At 40.2% G+C, this 24,627-nt stretch overlaps 1 protein-coding gene across 1 annotated transcript; it reads right to left on the bottom strand.

The window, feature by feature from the left end:
• Positions 1–785: 785 nt before the first annotated feature.
• KCNF1 (potassium voltage-gated channel modifier subfamily F member 1) lies at positions 786–4,483 on the bottom strand. Its single transcript, XM_058178432.1, has one exon. It carries the CDS (start codon positions 3,093–3,095, stop codon positions 1,632–1,634), a length of 1,464 nt encoding a protein of 487 aa, XP_058034415.1. The 5' UTR covers positions 3,096–4,483; the 3' UTR covers positions 786–1,631.
• Positions 4,484–24,627: the final 20,144 nt, after the last annotated feature.

Here is a 24,627-nt window from a genome sequence, read left to right as displayed (position 1 = left end):
GAAAGTAGAAGTACGAGGATTAATTTTTAAAAATTACCCTCCAATTTAATGGATCAGAATTGAACATAAGAGAGCAAGTACAATGGCAGAGGACATTTGCATTCCTCTTATTACATCTGTCAAAAGAGTGTTACAAAATTAAAAGATTGTCATCATTTTCTATTTGCCTCAGCTATCCCAGCCTTGGACAATGTGACTGAGCTTCTCAGAAAAGCAAGTCTATAGTCTTCACTGTAGAAAATGATCCAAGGCGTTCTTATCACATAACTTGTAAAACTGAGTGTGCTGGTGAGTGAAATATAAGTTTTCAAAATCAAGCTCCAGTTCCAATAAATTTCATTGCAATTGTAGCCATTCTGTTTACCAAAAGACATGATTCCTTTTTTTACAGCGGCTTAAACCTGGTATCCTTTTTGATATTGCCAGAACTTCAGTTACTCAGTTCTCTTCCACCACTCTTGAAATCACACTTTGGGGTTGAATTGTACCATGAAATTCTAAGCACAATAAAGCCACCCCATCCAGAAGTAAATGGCTCTGGCCATTTAAAGTCCCTTAGTTTTATAAGATATTTTGCTTGACTATATTTGGCTAGGTCCATAGATACCACTGTATAAATTCTCCAAGCTGTATACCCATCCTTCAGAACCTAGGCTGCATGAGACATTTGTCCCCTTGTTAAGAAATCAAATGCTGTGTATTGCTAGAAATCACACAAACATCTTACCACTATAAATAGAATACATGCTGTTGTGATAAGTTTTCCTTTGATCACTTTTATTTCTCCTTTTTGGCAGGACCGAAGGCAAATGAATGTTACCCTGCTTCCCCCAAAATAAGACACCCCCTAATAATAAGACCAATCGGGCTTTTGAGCGCATGGCTATAAGACCAAGCACTTATTTCAGGGTTCAAAAAAATATAAGACAGGGTCTTATTTTCGGGGAAACATGTAGTGTTACTTATAAAAGGGTGAAAGGCTGGTGTAAAATTTTAAAGTATGGAACTTTCCTACATGGAACTGAATGAAATTATAATAAGAAAAACAGATCCAATGAAGATCCTCTTGTTTGGCATAAATATTATTTTATTATAGTTCCTTCAGGAGCAATCTTTTTTCTTTGCTAACAAGGGAAGTTTTGTATCACCAAATCTCACAGATTTTAACACACTTCCCAGAGTATTATACATTCAGCTGGATTTCACTTGTAAAAATCTATATATACCAAGTTTTCAGAAATGTTGAAATGACTTTTCCATCAAGCCACTTAGAGACATCTTTGACCAGCTCTATACACATGTATTTTCGCTTTTATTATTATGCAGGACATCTTTTGCGATTTTATATGGTTGCACAAGTAATCATGAAATATGAACCGGCCAAGAGACCCACAGATCTTTATTTTTATTTATCTTTTTGGCTTCTGAAAGTGGCAGTCTGCATCAGCAGGGTTGGCTATACATTCTCTGCACTCTTCAGTTTCTCCAATCCATGACTTACCAAAAGAAATGCTGAGGAGATGCTGAGACATTTGCATGTTTTAAGCCTGTGGTGGTGGTGGGGGAGACTGACCTCAAAGGGGTCCTCTCTATTCTTTCTCTTTTATTCCAGGCTTCTAAATGGAGGCAGACTACTTGCAACTCTGAAGCCTGGTTCGGTAATAGTTGTCGTCTGACAGAAGGTGAATGAAAGTGTCACTGTGGGAGAATTTCTGGTGTCTGCTCCATCGGAAATGTTCGTTTCCATCCCCCAGAAGGTGTGCTGATTTATCATGGGAACCGCTGCTTTTCTGGTCCCCTGCATTGAGCTCCATCAGTTCTAACTCATGCTTGGCAGCTGTCTCTAGCACTCTCTGCTTGTTGTAGTATCGCACAAAGTTGTTAATGATGGGGTGGATGGGCAAGGCAATGGCTATGACCCCACAAAGAAAACTGATAGCAGCATTGAGTTTCCCCAGGATTGTCTTTGGGTAGATGTCTCCGTAACCCACGGTGGTCATGGTGATGATTGCCCACCAAAAGGACTGAGGGATGCTCTTAAACAACGTTTCGGAATGACTTTGCTCCACTGTGTAACCCAGGGCAGAAAAGACAAAGATCCCAACTGCTAGATACATCAGGAGAAGCCCCAGTTCCTTAAAGCTCCTCTTAAGCGCATAGGTCAATGTCTGTAGTCCTGAGGAGTGGCGAGCCAGTTTGAAAATTCTGGCCACCCTCATGATCCGAAGTGCTTGGACAGCTTGCTGTACATTGGTTAACTCCATCAATTTGGTGCCCAAATGGGTCAGGATGAGGCTGATGTAGAAAGGAAGGATTGCAAAAATGTCAATGATGTTCATGAAAGAAAGAGCAAAGTGCAACTTATTAGGCGAAGAGATGAGCCTGAGGACATACTCAAGAGTAAACCAGACAATACAAGCTGTTTCGATCTTATCCAGAACTGGGTGCTCTACGGATTTACCTTCAGAGTCCAGCACCTGCAGTTCCGGGATGGTTCCCACACACATCACTACAGATGAGGTCAAGATGAGTAGAAAAGAGGTGACGGCTACAATGCGAGCCGAGTAGGATGATTCAGGTTTTTCCAGGAATTTCCAGATACATTTTTTGCACTTGGTCCAGCTGTTTTCGGAGGAGTCCATTCCCAAGTCATCCAAGATCAACTGGACCCGACGGGCAATCTCTTCAAGTTCTTCCTTTTTTTCACTCAGATGAGCTTTGCAACAATCATCCAGGAATTTCAGATCCACTTTCCAAAATTCCATTTCATTTTTGAAACAAATGGGACAGATGCCTTTCTTCATGTGAACCTCCCCAAAATCATAAACCTCAATGATGCATTTAAAAGCATCTGGATCTCTGTCGAAGTAGAACTCTCTTGTCCCAGGATCGTAGTCATCACAAAGTGAGAAAATCGTATCGTAGCCGCCTGATAAACAGTTCACAAGTTCTGCCAGCCTTGTGTCGGGATACTGGTTCAGGTGATCCCCATACAGCACCTGCCTTACTCCTCCAACATTAACAATAATCTCCATCTCTTCACTGTTTTCTGACTTGTCGCTGTCCAGCTCTTGCAAACTAACATCCTCAGTCATTTTTTAAAAATTCTTGTAGCTGTGTTTCCAACAGCTTCTTCCCTTGGACAAAACCTAGAGTAATTTTGCAAAAAGCCAACACTCGCTGTGTCTTAGCCACTCTGAACTCCAACGACTTTCAGTGGGGCTAGGAAATCTATCTGCAGGTTGCGAAGCCTTGCGAAGTGTGCAACAAGCTTCGGTAAAGAGACAGAGCATCTGGCTGCTGCTGAGTCAGAGCACATTTATTTGAATTGTCCTGACAAATTTCAACGCAGAGAAAGAAATGCTTAAGGAAACTCACCCAGCGCTGGGAAATTGCTCCTGTCTTTTTTTCAAAGTGGCACACGGATTCCCCATCAGGAATAGATCCGTCCCTAGAGAAAAGGCTGTATTCAAGAAGAACAAAAAGTACCCACACAGGACACCTTTGGCAGAGAGAAAGAGGAAAACAATCTTAAGTTCCACTGGCAGCTTTTGCAATCTCGTGGCTTCCCAGCTTCCAAGGGAAAATCTTTTGCATTTCACCGTCTGCTCCAGGCAAGGTCTAGCAAGGTGCCAAGGAGAAAAGTTGTGCTTGTTTTCCCTCTGCTGTTTTTAAGCACAATAGGAATCCCAGGCTGACGCGAAGTGCTTTCCAAAGACCACCCTCTTCCGGCGGAATAAAGCAAAAACACATTTTTGCACTGCAAATGAAAAGCATGGACAGCACCGTTTTCTTCTTCGTGGTCTCTTTCTTTCAAGATCTGTGGAAAAAACACAATAAGATCTGGGTGCTATCCGGAAAGATTGAAGGGTCTTAAATGATTGACAATTATCTCTGAGGCTGGAAGAAACTGAAGCTGGAGAAGAAAGGGCTGTTTAAAAGGAAAACATTACTGCTTATTGTATGTGACATAATGGGGGGGGGAGATTAATATGCCTTCCCCAGTGCCAGTCCATAGGCACAATGTCTATTTTAAGGAAGGGAGCAGATCATTCCTCCGGGTCCTGGTGTGAGCAAAACAATCACCTACTGTTTGAGCCTGGTCACAATCCTAACTTCAGTTCGCCTCATCCACATTCTAATTCCCTTATGTTGATTTTACTGCCTCGATGAACTAATTGGCAATACCTTAATTAAATGGGCAATTTCATTTGTCTTTACTTGTGCAGTTAGAATTGACAGATCCCAAAATGACACTCTTGGCTTCTCTTGGAATCATTGTCGAATCGAGAGGAGTTGTTTAAAACCCACAAACTATCATTCTGCTGCAGGAGGTTACACTTACCATGTATGACACAATTTTAATGTATTGTGTTCTCCAGGCAAATTCGCACATCCCTTGCAATGTGTTTGAACAGTTTCTTTTCTGGTTCTAATAAATCTGTTTTGCTAAACATCCATATAACTGATGAAGTGAGCTACAGTTCATGAAAATGTATGCCTTTTAATAAATAAAAATGTGTATCAGAAAAAGGTGCTAACAGAGTTCTGATTTTTGCTACTCAAAATTTGTTTTGGGTAGCTAATTCAAAGAAGAACATGACCCATTCTTAGCTATCTGTGTTTATATCCAAACAATAAACCCAAATGTGATATATGTGTGCATGCATACCGACTGATCTCTAGCTCAGTTAAGAGTAGTTAGTGATAACATTTGTACACTTAAATGTGCCTTTAAAATGGAATCTCAACAATTATATGGATTGAGAAAACGCAAAACTTAAGAGCTCATTAAATTGCAGTGATGTTTACCTCCAGATATACTATATGTGGTTTGTTAACAGCAGTTCATGTCTAAGCATTTTATATAGACTATTGGACCATATCATTTTTAACAAATTAAAAAAACCCGAGGCTTCGCACAATGTGAGATCCAAAAATATATCTCCCGTTATGGCATCCCTGTACAGACATCTAGACAGCAGCAAGAGGAAGGAAGACTCCAAAAGGGTTTGGATATGATTAAAAAGCTGATTTTCTGTGAAATATTGTGTTGGACAGAGAATCAAGGTTTCCTCCACATGCCTCTCAAAGGAGTGGCAATGGATAAGAAGTTTGATTATGTATTCCCATTATTACAGAGGAAAAGTTTAAGGTGATACAGAGTAGCATCATCATAGTAAATGTAGATGAAGCTGTGTTTTAGGGAGGGATAAGTTTAGGAGCTGTTTGGCTAAGACTGTTGGAAATGAATTTCAGCCAACAAAACTTGCAAAATAGGGTGGTATCCCAGCAGAAACCTCAACAAGGAGTTTGAGCCAGGAAGGCACACCTGAAATTTCAAAAGCATTACATTTTATAGTTCCCTAGCCCGACGTCCCCCATGCCCCCCCTACATTGGATCCAGTGACCGATCCCCACTAATCTGCTACGCCTTCAGAGACAAAATCATCTCTTTCTCTAATTTCATGTTCATCAACACCTCCCTATTACTACCTATAAAATATTTTGCAAGCATGGCTCTTCTTTATCTCTACTGCCCTGGCATTAAGGAATTTCCCTTTAGCTGGACCTCTTTCTAATGGGCCTCAAACAAGGAAGATTTATTCTAACACAACATTGTTACATTTTCAGCATGTCTTTTCTCCACTATCTTAAAGCAGAATAATGTCTAACAAATTTAACAGAGTAACAGAGCTGGAAGGGACCCTGCAGGTCATCCAGTCCAAACCCTTGCCTAAGCAAAATTGAATCTCCACTTATAGGCATTTATAACCATACTATTTTATTTTTGAATTTTCTTATATCCTACAAGACTATGATAAGTCTCCATACATGTTTCTCATGCAGTTGTTATGCTCCCTGACAATACAGGAAACTGCTGTTCGTTTTTAACTCTTAGGGTCAGCAGAGTCTAAGAATTATCAAAAGGGACACGAATTTAGTCTAGGACTAGATTGTTTTCCCTTGTAAAATCCTTCAGTCAGTGAAAACTGAATTTATTTCAAAATGCTCTTCCAGGGAGATCATTATGTGATTAGGTAAAAGAAAGTTCTTCATTTCTTCCTCAAATGTTGACAGATGAAAAACTGACCACTTTGGGGCAAGAGAGGAAACCTCATGGATCCAACCAAGGCATGGGCTTTCTTTTACTGGACAATGGATGCATGTTTATTTTTGCTGTCACCCACACTTCATCCAAGCCTGCACTCAGATAGAGAAGGGTCACAATCTCATGTTAATCAAGGACAGCATTTTTAGGGGAACTAACTGCATGGGAAAAACCCCACAGAGGTGGGTTTCAGCAGGTTCTGGCCAGTTCTGGAGAACCGGTAGCAGAAATTTTGAGTAGTTCAGAGAACTGGTAAATACCACCTCTGCCCCCATCTATTCTCTGCCTCCCGAGTCCCAGCTGATCGAGAGGAAATGAGGTTTTTGCAGTAACCTTCCCCTGCCACACCCACCAAGCCACATCCACCAAGCCACACCCACAGAACTGGTAGTAAAAAAAAAATTGAAACCCACCACTAACCACAGTGGTATATTTTGGCAGTGGTGGGTTGCTTTTCTATTACAGGGATACTTCTACTAAAAGAGAACTGAAATAAGACACTTCAACCCAATGTGGTTACTTAGCCTAGTGAAGAAACGTTCGGAAACTAAACAACAAGCTCAGAAAACAAAACCCTACCAACACAGGGATACTTCACCAAGACAGCTCAAACTCCAGAAAAGAAAAGAAAAACAAGAAAAAGACACCATCAGAAAGGGGAAGGCATTCAGAAATGCCATCTGTCTCATCCTGGCAGATTCTTCCCCGCTAAGCCCGTTTTGTTTCCCTGGAGGTATAAACTTGCCTGCTTGTTGCTAGTCACAGAGATGGATAGATACATAACTTAGACACTTCCCAAGCCACAAGCCAATTTCCTGATTTAAAGGGCTGTTTTTATTCCCACGTGGATGCACTTGTATTTTCACCCTCCAGTTTTCTCCACCCAATCTCCAAAGTCCTTATCACACCAGGGTATCAAAACAAACAAATAAAAATAAGTAACACCATGCCCACGTACCTACACTCTTCTTTGCACAAGTGAGATGAGGATGTATACACTGCAAGAGGACAAAAAACCTGCTAGATAATTACTGTCACTTGTGGGCTGCTGTGAACAAAATAATTAATTGAGCCACAATCCTATAAATAACTGCCTAAATCAACCCCAAAAAGCATGAAAACATGTGGTTTACACTTCTTAAAATATTCTTCTATCTTAGTCATATAATTTCATCTGGAGGGGGAAAAACATTTATTCACAAAGCTATAATAGGTATAAATAGAGAGGTAGATATATTAAGAGAATCTGAACTTATGAATCTGCGGCGCGTGCACTTCTGAACCGGTAAGGAAGGTAAGTAGATTTCACCCCTGGGCAGGAGAGTTCAGATAGCAGGAGGGGAAGCACCCTCATGAGTTGGCCATCAGATTGGGACAGGTCCAGTGGTGGGTTTCCCCCCGGTTCGAACCGGTTCTATAGAACCGGTAATAAAACCGGCGGGAGGCTCCACCCACTGACCTAAACGTCATCAAAACTCTTCTGCGCATGTGCAGAAGAGCGCACGTGCGGGCACAATGCAAACCGGTAGTAAAAGTAAGTAGAACCCACCCCTGTCCTGCTTTTTCATTTTGTGAATAGCTTGTCATCCTGTTTACATGCTTCTTAGCCAGCAGAAACAGCTGCTGCGAGGCCTGAGTGCGTAAAAGAAAGCAGCTGATGATAACTGAACTGGCCATCTTGCTGGAAAGATGTCACCAAGCTAATTGGCTTGGCACAGCGTCCTCCAAAGTGTCTTTGTGACATGTTCAAACAGAGCTGTTGAGGGTTAAGTTTTTGCAATGCAGCGATTTTTTAAAATCCCATTCTGGTTCCCCATCCCATTCTTTCATCTCAGAAAGTATAACTGTCTTCGGAGAAATTTCTCTGTAACTTTTCTCAAAAATGTCCAGATGCTTAATCTGTCTAATTTAGGCACGGTATTTTTAAAAACGTCTTTCATTTGATGTTATTTTGCTTTTTTCAATTATCTGCTCCATCCTCATCATCCAATACAATACATTAATTAGGAATAATTGATTAACTTGATGGTTGAGAAAATCTATTAATGAGGAAAAGAAGAAATAACTGCAGTGCCCTTTGATTGCTAGAACTAGGAATCTTCCAGGGGAAAAACACTTATTCCAATAAAGGGAAAAGCTTAGGGCACTGAGATGCTGCTAAAAGGTTGCCCTGCAAGTTCTGCAAAACAGAAAAAGCTTGGGATATTTTCAGAATATAGGTACCATAGTTTAGAAAAGAACACAACAGGAGGGAGAAGAAAAAAACATTGGGTCTGTATCAGTAGTAGGTTTCAATTTTTTTTACTATTGGTTCTGTAGGTATGGCTTGGTGGGCATGGCAGGGGAAGGATACTGTAAAATCTCCATTCCCTCCCCACTCCAGGGGAAGATTAATGCAAAATCCTCATTTCCTCCAGATCAGCTGGGACTCAGGAGGCAGAGAATAAATGGGGGCGGGGCCAGTCAGAGGTGGTATTTACTGGATCTCTGAACTACTCAAAATTTCCGCTACCGGTTCTCCAGAACTGGTCAGAACCTGCTGAAACCCACCAGTGGTCTGTATGCAATGGGAGAAGGTGCAACCCTTTTGGGCCTCCAAAATTTCCTGAGTTTTAAATGGGGTCAGTATGAAACATATTTTGTCTGAGAGGAGGGGATTTAACTGTGATGGGCCAGTCAATTTGTTACCTTCAATTCAACAAGAAAATTAGAAAGGATGAAGCTTTAGATTGTTAGATGCTTAAAAAGTATATATCTATGGAGATTCTCAGTCATGGTTACCCCCAATTGGGATTTGTTTTTCCCTGAAGAAGTTTCGCTTATCATCCCATAAGCTTCTTCAGTTCTGACTGAAGAAGTATAGAACTTAAACCTTGAATTTCATGACGAAACAAGGGGTTGCTGTTTGAACTGTGCAGTCTTATGCATGGTAAGATTTTAATACAAACTTACCTTAAAAACAAAGTAGCTAAACCTCTTGTTACAAAAAGGAAAGCAATCCGAATAAAATTAATTATAAATTAGTTACATATTGGTTGCTCTAAAACAGGGGTGTGAAACACAAGGCCCGGGGGCTGGTTCCGGCCCGCAGTGTGCTTAGAGCTGGCCTGCAGGGCCACCCTGGAAAAAGCAAAGGACCAGCCTGTGTTGCCTCTGCCAGTAAAAACAGAGCTCAGGAGGGCCACCCATGGCCCTCCCGACCACCGTTTTCGCTGACAGAGGATTGCAGGAGGCCGTCACAGTCGAAAATAGAGCTCACAAGGGCCGCAGGTGGCCTTCCTGAGCTTTGTTTTCACTGGCAGAGGGTTGCAGGAAGCCTTCGCAGCCAAAAACAGAGCTTGGGAGCCCGTTTTTGCTGGCAGAGCGTTCGGCCCACCAAGGGCACCCCCGACACAAGTGACACCGAGTTGGCCACGCCCACCCTGGGCCCCCAAGGTCAAACACAACCCTGATGTGGCCCTTTAATGAAATCAAGTTTGACATCCCTGCTCTAATAGGCTCTTGGATTTTCAGAATATGTTCAGAATTCATAAGAGAAAAGTTGATTAAACAGAAACAGCCAGACTTCATTTTGGCTTTTCTTTACTTCTTATTTATTCTTTGTTTTGAGTATTATTTTCACAGGTTTATAGATAAGCTGTCTCTCTGGGAAATCTATGGTTTTTCTGCGCCATCTCTGATATGGCTCAAATGAACCCACTTCCTTAATGAATCTCTGATTGAATGACCCAAGCGCTAACGCATTTTTACCAGTTATGCCATTGCATAAAAAGGATTAAATGGGAGAAGTTTGGGAAAACAGAAATCAAACTGAGGATAAAAAGAATCTTGTTTGAAGATTCTCCAGATTCTGGAGACTCCAGAATCTCCAGACTTCTGAAGATTCTGAAGTCTCCAGAAACTCAGGAGACTTAGAAACAAATGTAGGTTTACAACTTGTATTCTTCAGTTTCTGAATTAAAAGCTACACATACACTGTTAAATACTAACAGTGAAGCAGTAGGCTTCACTCAGGTCTGCTAAACGAGCAGGAAAAAATACTTAAACCTGATTGATTGAGATGCCTGACAGCTCCCTATATAAGGGCAAGCTGTCAGGCAGGGTTTTGGTGGATGATACCGAGCTACAATAAAGAACAGTTGTATGAGTCTGGCTTTCCCGTCTCTTCATTCCCCCAATTTAACATACACACTCCTCAAAGTTTTGTGGTCAAAGCCAGATTTTTGTTCTAGAAGAATCACAGCAAGAGGCAGCCATCCTTGGTATCTCATTATGGACGAGGGCTCCAAACTATTAGGGTTTCTGTCCATTTTTATAATTTCCCTCAAGACTTGACCAATTTTCACTTCTCCTGATACTTTTCTGCCAGTTCATATGGGAAGCAGCTTTTATTGTGAGAAGAATTGGGTTGATGGTTAATTAGCTAAGATGCCAGCTCAGGTCCCCGGTTCTTTTGGGTGTAACTCTTAACATATAGAAAGGGCCTAAAATAATACCAATCCCCGAAGCTGCTGGGTGCACTGAATGGAAAGCCAAGTAAGCCTACAGTTGGCAATGGACCTCCCCTTTGGCAGTAGGCCCTGATAGCTGTCTGGAGACAGCATTAGTTCCATCACAATGTCATCTAACAGATCCTATAGCCGAATAATTAGCATGTTGCTTGCTGTAGCGAGAGGCTTTATGTGAAATTATACTTATCCTTTTCCCATATTGTATGAAAGTGTTGGCACTCACAAACTTCCTCCAAGTTATTTAGTTCTTGTATGTCCAGAAGAAATGGCTGAAGAACTAGTCGCGGCCTGGGAAAGGGCCGCGGCTGGGGCTTTGGACCGTGTCGTGCCTTTGCGGCCTCTGACCTGGCGTCGATCTCAACCGGCTCCTTGGTTTTCCGAGGAGCTGAGGGAGATGAAGCGCCGGAAAAGATGCCTAGAGAATGAATGGAGGGCCAGCCATTTGGAAGCTGTCCGGACACTAGTTAGGTCATATATTCAGACCTACCTAGTGGCAATAAGGTGGCTAAGCGTGATTACGTTTCCACCCTTATTGCATCGGCAGATAACCGCCCAGCCGCCCTGTTTAGGGTGGCCCGCTCCCTCCTGCATCAGGAGGTGTGGGATGATCCCCTGCAAGGGCGTGCTGAGGATTTTGGAAAATATCTGCACGATAAAATCGCTCAGATTCGGGACAGATTGGACCAAAATTGGGTAATACCCGGGGTGATACCATCTGGGATGAGTTTGATACTGTGACTCCCGAGGACATGGACAGGATGCTGGGAAGGCTGAATGCGAGCACATATTTATTGGACCCGTGTCCCTCCTGGTTGGTGCTGGCCACACAGGAGGTTACACGAGGCTGGCTCCAAGTAATTATCAACGCCTCTTTGATGGAGGATGTCGTTCCTACCGCCCTGAAAGAGGCGGTGGTGAGGCCTCTCCTCAAGAAGCCCTCCCTGGACCCAGCTGTTTTGGCGAACTACCGTCCTGTCTCCAACCTTCGCTTTGTGGCGAAGGTTGTTGAGAGTGTGGTGGCATGGCAGCTACCCCAGTACCTGAATGAAACTGTCTATCTAGACCCGTTCCAGTCCAGTTTCAGGCCTGGGTACAGCAGGGAGACGGCTTTGGTCGCGTTGGTAGATGATCTCTGGAGGGCTCGGGACAGGGGTTACTCCTCTGCCCTGGTCCTTTTGGATCTCTCAGCGGCTTTTGATACCATCGACTATGGTATCCTGCTGTGACAGTTGGGGAGTTTAGGAGTGGGGGGCACCGTTTTTCGGTGGTTCTCCTCCTATCTCTCTGGCCGATCGCAGACGGTGTTGGCAGGGGGGCAGAGATCGACCACAAGGCACCTCATGTGTGGAGTGCCACAGGAGTCGGTTCTCTCGCCTCTCCTGTTCAACATCTGCTGGGCGATCATCCGTGGTTTTGGGGTGAGGTACCAGCTGTACGCTGATGATACTCAGCTGTACATTTCCACACCTAACCACCCCAATATGGTTAGCTGTCAAAGTGTTGTCCCGGTGTCTGGAGGCCGTGCAGGTCTGGATGGGGAAGAACAGGCTTAAGCTCAACCCCTCCAAGACTGAGTGGCTGTGGATGCCAGCATCCCGGTACAGTCAGCTGCAGCCATTGCTGACTGTTGGGGGCGAGTCATTGGCCCCAATGGAGAGGGTCCGCAACTTAGGCGTTCTCCTGGATGGACGGTTGTCCTTTGAAGAACATCTGATGACCATCTCCAGGAGAGCTTTTTATCAGGTACACCTGTTCCGCCAGTTGTGCCCCTTTCTAGACCGGGATTCCTTATGCACGGTCACTCATGCCCTCGTCACTTCCCGCCTGGAATACTGCAATGCTCTCTACATGGGGCTCCCCTTGATGAGCACCCGGAGGCTCCAGCTGGTCCAGAATGCGGCTGCGCGGGTGATAGAGGGAGCTACCCATGGCTCCAATATAACACCTCTCCTGTGCAAGCTGCACTGGCTGCCTGTGGTCTTCCGGGTGCAATTCAAGGTGTTGGTTACCATCTTTAAAGCGTTCCATGGCTCAGAACCGGGTTATTTACGGGACTGCCTGCTGCCACCGTTTGCCTCCCATCGACCTGTGCGCTCCCATAGGGAGGGCCTCCTCAGGATGCCGTCAGCCAAACAATGTCAGCTGGCGACCCCCAGGGGGAGAGCCTTCTCTGTAGGGGCACCTACTCTCTGGAATGAGCTTCCACCAGGACTTCAACAGCTTCCTGACCTCCGGACCTTTCGCCACGAGCTGAAGACGTACTTATTCTTCCGCGCAGGGCTGGCATAAAACTATTAGTAATTTTAATTGGGTTTTTTATGGTTTTAGTGTGTATTTTAACTAATGGGACAAATTGAATAGGTTTTTTAATGGGTTTTTAATTGTATATTGTATGTTTTACTGTGTTTTTACCTGGCTGGAAACCGCCCTGAGTCCTTCGGGAGAAGGGCGGTATAGAAATTAAATTATTCTTATTCTTAAATCTTCTGGCATTGGGATTATAGCCCCTCTCTCTTGAAGTTTTCTGTCTTTCTGAACTTCCAGCCACCTCACTGACTAAAACGGTTGTTACATTGGTCTGTTCTTTCTTATTAATCTGGCACCCTTATCTCCCCCATGAAAATTAGTATAAGCAGCAGTGAAAATGAAAATTCTATAGTTTCATGAGGTTTAGCTTTGGGAAATATCACATCAGGACAAGATGTTGGCTCGTCCGTGGCACCATCTCAAAGTTCTTTCCACTGCTTCAAGTTAACCAAGGCATTCTATTCCTGGGTTATATGGGGCATTCTCAAGGAGCGTCAGTCAGACCCAGGGATGGTGATGTAGATACTGTTTCATCTTGGTTGCCACAGGGGCTCTCTCAGCTGTTCTTTTAGTACTGCGATTTTGAATATTCTACATATGAATTGTAAATTTCTATTATACCACTATGAACTTTTGTCACACCAGTGTAAATCTGTGCAGGAAGAGTATTGTAATGGATAGGTGATATTATATGGCTAGAGATGTGAATATCACATGTGTGAGGCCAAAATGCTCAATATTATCCTGGTTGATAAGATGAAGGTTTACTAAATTTGTACAGTATGATGCTCGACTCCCATTGACTCTGAGTCAGTGGTAGATTGCCCCCGGTTCAATCTGGTTCTTGTGAACCGGTAGTAAAACCAACGGGAGGCTCTGCCCACCCACCTGGATGTCGTCATGGACGATCTATGCATGTGCAGAAGCGCGCACATGCGTGTAAGCAAAGCGAGCACACACATGCGATCCCGTTGCGAATCGGTAGTAAAGGTAAGTAGAACCCACCCCTGCTCTGAGTGGTTTACAAATGATTTTGAACATGAAAATAAGACACTAAAAACAACAAGCAAAAAAAAAAAAAGCAAAAAAGGGTAATGATGTCAGAATACAACTGGATGGAACAAGAGAAAACAATCTAGATCAACAGGCAGCTTCAAGAATTCTCACCAAAGACCTGAGAAAAGAGCCAGTTCTTCAGATCATTCTTTCTTTGCTTTGATGCATTAAGACTAATATAAAACTGACATTTCAGTTTTCCTATGTTTTCCATTTAAATAACTCTGGCAAATGGTTTAAGGGGGATTGTGTCAGGGACAGCTCAGAGAGTCCCCTTGGCAAGATGGGTGGTGTATAAATTTAATAAATAAAATAATAAATGCAGAGGAAATAGAACCAATGTTACGTTCTGAAATTGTGGCTTCACACACACACACACACACTTGTTTGTGCACACAAACTTTATTATGTAATGTACACTTAGCATGATTTGTATATTTGTTTAATTTTTAAAAATTCTTACTGCAGACTGACAATTCAAGCTTATTTTTCAAAATCTCATCTAGTTTACTCAGAGACTAATTCCCAGCAATCCAGGTTATTAAAACGAAGCAGAAAGAAGGAGGCTACTTTTCCCATTATGCTTGAGATAAAACTCTTTGTTTCTCTTCAAGTGAGATTCAGATACACCCTACTTGTTATAATTCACAAATACCTACTTAAGGCAGAAGATTTTGTCATCAACACCTTACAAGACAGTAAGTGGTGCCAATGCTATATCTGATGGCTTAAAATAGTAGAAGCAAATGAACTAATTTATGAATGGATTTTCTACGACAAAACATAAGTGTACTTCTTTGACATTTCACTGAGCAGGTGGCTTTGACAAGAGTATGTATTCCCAACCTACTGCCTTTAAGATAGGCTGATATTAATTCCCTAATTCTTTTATTGCAACCAATAGAGGTAAAATTCTGGAAATTATAGTCCAAAAGATCTTGAATGTATCCAGTTGGCACCATGAAGACCTGCCGATTGTGAATTAAAAGACTATGAAAAACCTTCATTTTCACCACCTTCCTAAACAACAAAAGGGAGTGCATCTTATGAATTTCGCAGGGATGGTAGACTTTGACTGCCTTGAATTATCAACATTGGCAATGACTAAAACAGGTTCAAAGGACTTGTTAACTCAATATTGCTGCATTGCTTATATCTCAGTGTAAAAGTAAATCCTGATGAGCTTGATACACACATACATATGTTAATATTCACCATCGTGCCAGAGAAACAAAATTGTGATTGCTGCCTGTCCCATACCTTTTAAGAAATTTCCACTTAAAATGTAATGCTAACTTATTATTTATAAAGCTGTTTTAGCGAAATTATCTGGAACTCTGGGATATGTGATAACATCTGATAATATCCTTTCGGTCTCTTTATCATCACTGTGAGAACAAATTGTTCAGGAAGGCAGATGTGTATTTTTCTGAACATCATAATTCTCATTCTAATTTTATAAAGTGGAGATGCTTAGCCTTCCATAAATCACAGCTTTGTTTTTTCTCTTTCTTTTTTGCTTTTCTTTTTCTGTCTTTTTCATCCTTTAGGTTAGAACATTTAGAAATAATGTCTCTGCCTATAGATTGAGTCAGCAAACCAGAAAATTGCTTAATGGCAAAGGACAGATCTATTAACCTTTCTTTTTAATTGCAAAATTGTAAGTGGACAAACCATTCTACCAAAGGGCTTCAATTCTGAATGTATATTGGGGAACAAAGTTATGATCAAGTGTATTCCATTCTCTCTCCCTTGTGTGTCAGATACTTTAGGGATGTGTGAGGAGTAGTAATAATGCAGACAAGTTTTATCACTTCAATACTAGTTAGGTGATACAAGGAAGATGCTATAAGCCACTAGTTCAGAAATTACCTTAAGTGATACTTCAGGATAGTTTGATTAAAATTTGAGGCAAGCCCCCATCCTTTCTGGTCTTCTGGAATAGTATTAAGACCTGGCTCTACCACTTAGCTTGGGGCAGAGGGAATCCAAGAGTATTATGCAACCTTGGGAATGGCTGGAGCCTTGTTAAATTAACCTTGTTAACTTTTAGCCTTGTTAACATTTTATTTTTTAACTTGTAAATTTTAACTTTGTTTGTAACTCTTCTTTAAATTGTGCTTTGGTCACGTTTTTATATTATGGTGTTTGTTTCAAGCACCCAGAGTCACTTAAGTGAGATAAGCGGTGCAGAAATTTGAGAAATAAATAAATAAAATAGAACGAAAGTTAGTATTAATAACAATCCAATCCCAATTAGCCAGAATGGACAGATGCCATCTGGTTTGCCAAGTATCAGGGCAGTGCCCAGGTACCCAGGCAACTGGTTTTTTTGGATCCAGAGGCAATAAGCATGCCAGTAAATAAAGGGGTTTTAAGTTTTCTTATTAGTTCAAGTATCTCTAACAAGCTGCCAGGATCTCCTTAATAACAACAGCAGAGATATCCCAAAAGTGGCCAGTTTCCACAGTACTCAGTACTAGGTTCCATGCAGAAGTTTCTGACAAGCAACAATAATCCCAAGGTGTTTTTTTTAAAATCAAAACTGGGCTCTATGATTTTATGGCCGTGCGATGGTCAACAGACTGCAAGACCTGACCCTCACTGGGTGGCACATGACTGGTACTGTGTTTCCCCCAAAATAAGACCCTGCCTTATATATTTTTTGAACCCTGAAATAAGCACTTGGCCTTATTGCCATGCACTCAAAAGCCCAATTAGGCTTATTACCAGGGGATGTCTTATTTTGGGGGAAACAGGGTATTGTGTAGTGGGCTTCAGTAGGCAAGAAGCAGATCAGCATAGCTATAACAACATTTATTGACTCAAAACTGGAACTGAGGAAAGAGCAGGCAAATGCCTGTAATTTATACTCTAGGACCCCAAGGCCTTAACCAATCATAATCCTTGAAAAAGCCCGCCCAAATATGAATGTTCTACGTTTCCCTCCAAAACAGTTGAAGTTAGCAGTTAGGGTCATCTAAAGGTTATTTTCACTTTAGCAGGGCTTAACACAGCTATATATATTCAATACATAATGACTGGAATGAAAGTTGAAAGTCTGAGACTTTCACAGCAAGAAAAGCTATGTGAAGATTCTCCCACCAGTGAGCCATTGTCCTTCCTTCAGTAAACCAAGGGCAAAAAACAAGGTTAGCTCAGAATGAGCTCCAAACTTCTAAACTTTTCTTAATATGAAGGAGAAATCAAAATATGTCACTAAACTCCTCAAAGCAACAGTGGACTTCCTCATTGCCTGTACTTCATCTAAACCAAGATTTGACTAGTGGCAATTTGTATTTCATCTTAATCTTAGCCATTTGGTGGCTCAGTTTCAGGATATGCCTCAAAGGGGCAATTAAGGAGTTATTTGTATAATGCTTTGATTAAGTCTGTTCTCAGATTTTACCTTTAGCTATAACATCCTCCTTCTGCTTTTTCCGTATCATATTTTTATATCCTCTCTGCCTATAGATCCAGGGGCTGATTTCTCTGTCTGCAGATCGGTGGGATTTTAAATGGGATGTTTCCCAATCCCGCAGAATAAAATTCTGCCAGTGGAAGGGAATTTAGTCAACAGAAATTACTTGCATATCATCCTATTTGATTCCTTTCATAAACACAACTTTAGGTTGATGCAGCACTGTAAGGCTAAATCCAAACCCTGTGGCCCATATCAATTTTTTAATGTGAAAAGGTTCTATTCATTATATATACACACCATACACACAAAAGTTTGGGGGAGGGGAAACCAAATTTAACAGTAAACGCTGATCTAATCCCGCAATTCTCACTTTGATAAAACTTCCATTCGCTTCAGGGCTGCTTTTCTCATAGTGCTCAAATCCGAAGTACTGAACCAAAAATATCACACATTAGCAGGCTGCTTGAGTTGTTTTAAGTATGTGCCTTAAGGTTTCTCTGATTTCATGGCATTTCATACGAAATTGGCTGTGGCTAGCGGAGGGCATAATTATAATCCAAAAATAGTCAAACCTGCAGCATTTTGCGGAACATAACTGGCATTTTAAATCAGAAGCCTTCAGCTTACTGATTCACTATTTACTGTTCAAATGAGAATTAATAACTAATCCTAGATTGTCAACATCAGTTTTCAGAAACACATATTTACATATGTATATATAAAACACTACTCCCTTCCAGAGTAAGCAAGAAATAATAAACCAAAGAAGTTAAAATCATGAGATTAAAAAAACAGAAAAAGAAACAGAGCTAAAACTAGTTTCAACCAACATATTCATATATGTCTCCACTCCACCATTCGTATTTATTTGATGTTTATTTCTCTCTCCCCCCCTTTATTACTTTTATAAGTAATTCAAGGCAGCAACCATATTTAATACTCCTTCCTCCTCTTTAGATTATCCTTAAACCAGTTTCATTCAGTTAAGAGAAAAAGCTCTCAACTGTGACAGTGCTATTTTAGCACCAACAGATGCCAGTTGGGTCTGGCTGGACAAGCCGATTTTCCAAATCACTTGGGGTGGCTGTGCTCAAGGCCTATGGAGTTGAACCAGCAACTTAAATTGGTACCTTTCTGCAATCGAAAGCTAATGATAGGGACCGACAATAGAGGGAGGGATAGTTTGGAGAAGCTCCAGAATGGTGCAAGGTACTGGACCAGGAGTTGTTTGGTAATCAGAACATGAACAAGCCTAGGAAGATTATCCCATGAAAGGGAGGGTATATGTATAAAGCCATTTATACATAGAAACAATACAATAACATACAGGAGAGAAGAGAAGAGAGGGAGGGAGGGAGGGAGGGAGGGAGAGGGAGAGAAATACTAAAGCTAGGAATATAACTTCTTGTAGGAAAGTATTCTTGAAACTGGAAGCTGCACAGGAGAACAGAGATAAACAAATTTAGGAACAGCTGAGAATATGTAACTGTGGTGGAATATAGTCTGAATTCCCAACAGGTATGGGCTGTTTTCCAGAGGGTAAAGAGGCAGCGCAGCTTGGAAAGTTTGGTCAGTGGGAGGAGGGTTAAAATAGCTCCTCCCTAGTGATTCCCAGATTATATATCTGTAGTTATGCAAATAGTTGCTTTAATCTGACAAGGTTAGTGTCAGGCTCCAAGAACAATACATAGAGTTACTTCTGAATAGTTTCCTTTATTGTTCTTCATTTATAGACAGAACAAATAATAGATTCTACTAAATTGTAAGGCCACCATTAATGCTGACTACAACAATAAAAATATATTGCAATGAAAGTTAAGTTATAAGGTATTTTCCCCCCATCCGTGTAACCGTCTTATTTTCTTTCTACCTCGCTCTGAAACTGGGCTGAAAAATTCTGATGAACATAAGATGTCTTCAGAACAATTTCCTGCCATGTAGGAGTAAACTAGAATTTTACAGCTCAGATATGACAGTCCTATGTTTAAATCCAGTGTATTGGAAATTTAAATAGCCTAAACTATAAATGAATAACTGAAAGTATGAATGTGCATATGTATTCCTATCCTTGAAGCTTGTTTGAATAATGTTCATAGACACCCATGCTTTTTCTTTAAGGATTTTTTAAATTGCTTTAGTGCTATAGTTTCCACAGAAATAAGGATTATAAAGCTCCATCATAATCTTTTTAACTGTTTGCACTGCTCTACAAATCTATATATGCCATTTTCTCAATCTGAAACCCTCTAGATATACTGGTCTACAACTCTCTGTATCATCCAATGGCCATCAGTGTTTGAATCTCGACACCAAATGTCTTCATCTTAATCAGAGATCACCGGTGTTCTTATCTAAATATATCTGGAAGAAACCATGTTAAGTCTAAACAAGCTCTGCTAGTTCTTTCTTTTTATTTCTAGCTTTGGTAACACACCTAAGCTTTTCACCAACATGTGGAAAAAGTGCTTAAAGCAAGGCTAGCTGATATTACCAAACCTCAATGGTATGACCTTGCTATAAAGACAGAACAATTCAGCATCTGTTGTAAATGCCATGGCCATTCCTGCTTATATTATATAATATAATTATATATTATATATATATATATTATATATAATATATATTATATAGGGGACCAAAAGGTCCCATTATACATTTGCTGGACAATCCTAAATGCCTCCAGTCAGAATGAGATCCATCAACTTCAATGGGACTGGTACAAGTATGCCCAATTGGAAGTTAAATTAGCTGCTCTGAGACCAGATTTGGAATCAGTGGTACCAGTAAGACCGTGTTCTCTGTCAGTACACTTTACAAGCAATTTGCTTCCACAGTTTTAGACCCTGATGGAAACACCTGTCTTTCATCAATCCTTGAGGTGAGCAAATGCCAGAGGTTATTAGCAAAAACTGCAGTGGTAGTGAAAGGTTCGTATAAACAAATCTGTGCTCCTCTTTCAGCTAGGCTATTTCAGTTGTATAGTGCAAACCTCCTCAGCTGGAAGTTATGTTTCCAAAGCAACGTGGGAGATGCTACAAAACCTGACATTTGTCATACACTGGGCTATACCACAGCAGGCAGAGAGGGGAGAAGTGGAAACCATAATTAGATTAAGTCCACCCACCCCGCTCCAAAAAAAAGAGAGGACATGGAGAAGGGCAACAGGTGACTGCTAGTGACTGAAGATTGTAGTTTGCTGGGATTTGCATTTTGTGATTCTCTTCATTGTACAACTAGGCATTCGTTTTAAAGTAAGGGAAAATAGTGGTACTTTTTAATAAATGCTTTCAGAAAAAAGAAGTGCCAGACAGTTCAAATCTTCTTCCTCTGTTACCAAGGGTGTAATTATAATCTGGAGGTGGCATCTGTTAGCTGTGGAAATCAGTTTCGCAACTGTATTACTCCAACCAAATTGTCAGATGAGAAACCAAACTGATTTAAACAGTGGTCTTTAAGCACTGATGATTTGGGGGTTTTTTTGGGTGAGGGAGTTTTTAATGAGGAGATGACAAGAAAAAATGTATATGAGAGCTGTCTTCTCTGGAGCCATTTAATCCGGAACAGTTTTCTTAATTTAATTTTTAGAGTCAGATTCAGGCAAGATCATTGATCATTTTTGATCCACCAGTTAGTTTCCAGTCCTTTTTCCAGTCCTTTTTCCAGTCCTTTTTCTTTTTTGTTCTCCTAGAATATCTGACTTTTTAAAAAAGAATAGAAGAATATGGTAATCATCATTGGTGCAGGTGCCCTTAATACTATCTGTGGCTGTGACATACATTTTTAATAGCACAGTTTTGAAGATGTCACCAGAACCACTGATATACGCAGTGATCTGTCAAACTAGTGAACTGACTACTGGCAATCATGACTCCTATGATGTGGATTCAAATCTCTTAAAATCAGCCTTTTAGCTAATACTGTACTGGTGGTTTTATGTGTATAATTTTAAGAGATATTAAGACATTCATTTTATTTACTCTTATTGTGGCTTGCACATTGCTCCTCTCCATGCAGTTCAAAGTGTCTTACAAGAAGCAACAAAAACTTTAACATGGAATCACAATAAGGAAAACAATATCCATTCATGGCCCATCCCAATGAGACATAACTCAATCCTCATTCTCCCCAGCCACTTTCCTAAAGAGCCATGACTTCAATCTTCCTCCAAAGTTGAGCTAAAATGGGGCAGTTTAGATATCAGAGGGAAAGCTCTTCTCCAAAAAGGGAGAGAAGCATCACAATATTAGTTGTGGTTGTACAATTTTCAGACAAAATTCACAATGGCAGATACCGAGGTATTGAAAACAAAGATGCAAATCCATTGAGAACCAACTTTTGGCCTCCCAAATTGGGAGTTATATTACCAAGCTGCAAGTTTAATGTGGATAAAAGAATGGATAACCCTAGGAAATACTAGAATACTTACACTGGAAGGTCATGATTTATTATTTGGATGGCATGCATTTCTATGGTATGGAGAACTAAAATACAAGGGTACTTTAGAAGACACCTTATAAGAGAGGCTTTGTTATTAAATTAAGAAAGAATTAAGAAAGAACATTATTTAAAAATTCCACTCTGGGTATCAATGATTGAGGCATTCTCATATTCATTAATTTTTAAAAAGGAACAAATTGTTAGATATAATGAATTGTTGAATGAAAAGGGTGATAAAGGGTATAAAAATGAGTTGGCTTTCATACTTGCAAATATGTTCCAGATATGATAACGATTTTAAAACAGAAGGTTTTTATAATAACTTGACTAATCTAGATAAAATTTTAACAGGTACGGATAACAATTTAATTAGAAAGTTATATGGTTACTTGTTAGAGATTAAATTAGAAGAAGAACAAGTTAAAGAGACTATGGTTGCTTGGGGGAAAAACTTAGGGCACGGCATTGATCTAGAAATATGGCAGAAATTGTGGAGGCCAAATTATAAGATGACAATGTCTACTGCATATAAAGAGAATATGTATAAGATGTTTTACAGGTGGCATTTACCCCCAATAAGAATAGCCAGAATGTTCAACATCCGAAAAATACTGGAAATGTCAACAGATACCTGGTTCTTATTACCATATGTGCTGGACTTGCATAGAAGCTAGAAGATACTGGAGTAAAATACATACATGGTTGGAGAAAATGATAAAAAAACATATAGACTTTAAACCAGAAGTTTTTCTACTGGGAATTATACCTGAAACATATAGTAGTAGACAATTGAGATATTTGATTGTGAATGTAATAACTGCAGCTAGAATTGTATTTGCAAAGAATTGGAAAAATGAGAAATTGCCATTGCAAGATGAAATTATCAAGAAAATAATGGATTGTGCAGAAATGAGTAAATTGACGTTTGAAATTAGAGATCAGGAAGATAAACAATTTTATAAGTTATGGGACTTATTTTACCAATGGTTCGAAGGAAAATTATGATAAAGAAGATTAGAGTTTTTAATAAGGTAAAAATTATTGAATGATATAATTGTTTTAAAATGATGGAATAAAATAGGCTAAATTAATGATAGGTAATTGTTGTTTGCACAAAAAAATGTAACCCACACACCGACACATTGTATTTGAAATTTGAATGGAAGATGTTTTTATGTTTGTATGTTTCTAAAAAATTAAAAAAACTCTTTTCAATAAATAAATAAATAAATAAGCTGATTTTAATTTTTGCATCGTATGAAAACCAGCATTCCCTCTGGAGCAAATAAAAAGGTTTCAACATATGTTCTTCTTTTGTGTTTATATATCTTGGTGTAGTGAGTAGCATTTCAGATCCAAAATTGGAGAAATTCAGAGACTTGTTCAAGAAACACAATGGTTGATATGGCACATTGATCCATAAATAAACCAACCACGCTTTACCCAAGTGTCAACTCACAGTTGTTAATTTATGACATAGTATCGCTTATGAAAGCAGGAAATGGGATTAATTGAGTCTACCAGGATAGTTGAACAGCGAGTAGGCATGTTGTGCAAATATAGCCCTCGGGTCACCTTAGACCAGCCTAATAAGCTTGTTGAACATCCCTATGTATAGTCAGCTTCTTTAAATTCTTTGGGACTGTGCTAAATTACAAGAATGATAAAAGGGTGACAGACATACTGTATTGCTGAAGTAAGGCCCTTTAAAAGAAATCCCAATTCCTACTGTGAACGATGGAATGGAAATGTAATTTAATTCTGAAGAGGAAATATCAACTTTCAGCTGAAGCCAAATTTCTGGAGTAGTTCCAGAAGTCAACATGAAATGAATGGGCAAGAAGAGAATTGTTGGCAAAGAGGTGGCAAATATTTTGGATTCATGTGACTTGATATAATGTTCAGGTTCCTTTTCCACCTCTGTGGATCTTTTTGTACCTTACTTTCAGAAGGGATTCCAGCTGTCCTGCTGGTTCTGAGCCAGGTTTCTAAATAAGAAAATAAGGGAAGAAACTTGATTCTGTCCCTTTTTCTTTCACTGAAGACACTGAAGTGGGGAAGGTAAAAAGAGACCTGATTGTTGTTGTTACTGTTGTTTGTAGTGACAGAGAGCCCTTCTCAAAATAGCTATACTCCAGGTTACATTCCATTGAAGCTGGAAAATTGTAAGTGCTTGGACATTATAGACCTAGTATCTTCCATTTTATATTTCAGGAGTCTCCAAACTCAGCGATTTGAAGACTTGTGGACTTCAACTGCCAGAATTCCTCAACCAGCCATGCTGGGAGTTGAAATCACAAATCTCAAAGTTGCCAAGTTTGGAGACCCCTGTTATATATCATCCCCCAAGGCTTGTGATGGCAAAACCCTTGAAGGTCATCCATCACTAAAATAGCTCATCTCACGCAATACAATTCACAAGGGGGCCATGCCTGAGAAGAACACTAAAAGTAAAACAATACTGAACATTTATTAAGAACATAGACATTATTTTGGAAAACATAGTATTTCCATATTATTGCCTGCATGCATCATTAGTATTCCGGAAAAAATTATTGTAGGTCTGTAAAAAAAATGGCAAGGGATCGTCTTATCCCCTATGATACATTTCCAGTTAAACCAGGAAAGATTAGCCATTGCTTATTGTCCACCAAGGAACAGTTTTTAGTACACTTTAAAAATATTGCAATGATTTTATACAGCACTGGGAATCTCATTAGTATCTTGGAGAGCATCCATCCTGAAATACTATGCTCTGACAACTTTGCTGAGACGTTGAT

This window comes from Ahaetulla prasina, chromosome 1 (assembly GCF_028640845.1).
Source record: "Ahaetulla prasina isolate Xishuangbanna chromosome 1, ASM2864084v1, whole genome shotgun sequence".
Taxonomy (NCBI): Eukaryota; Metazoa; Chordata; class Lepidosauria; order Squamata; family Colubridae; genus Ahaetulla; species Ahaetulla prasina.
Note: the sequence above shows the minus strand (reverse complement) of the source record. Positions and strands in the feature narration are given on the sequence as shown.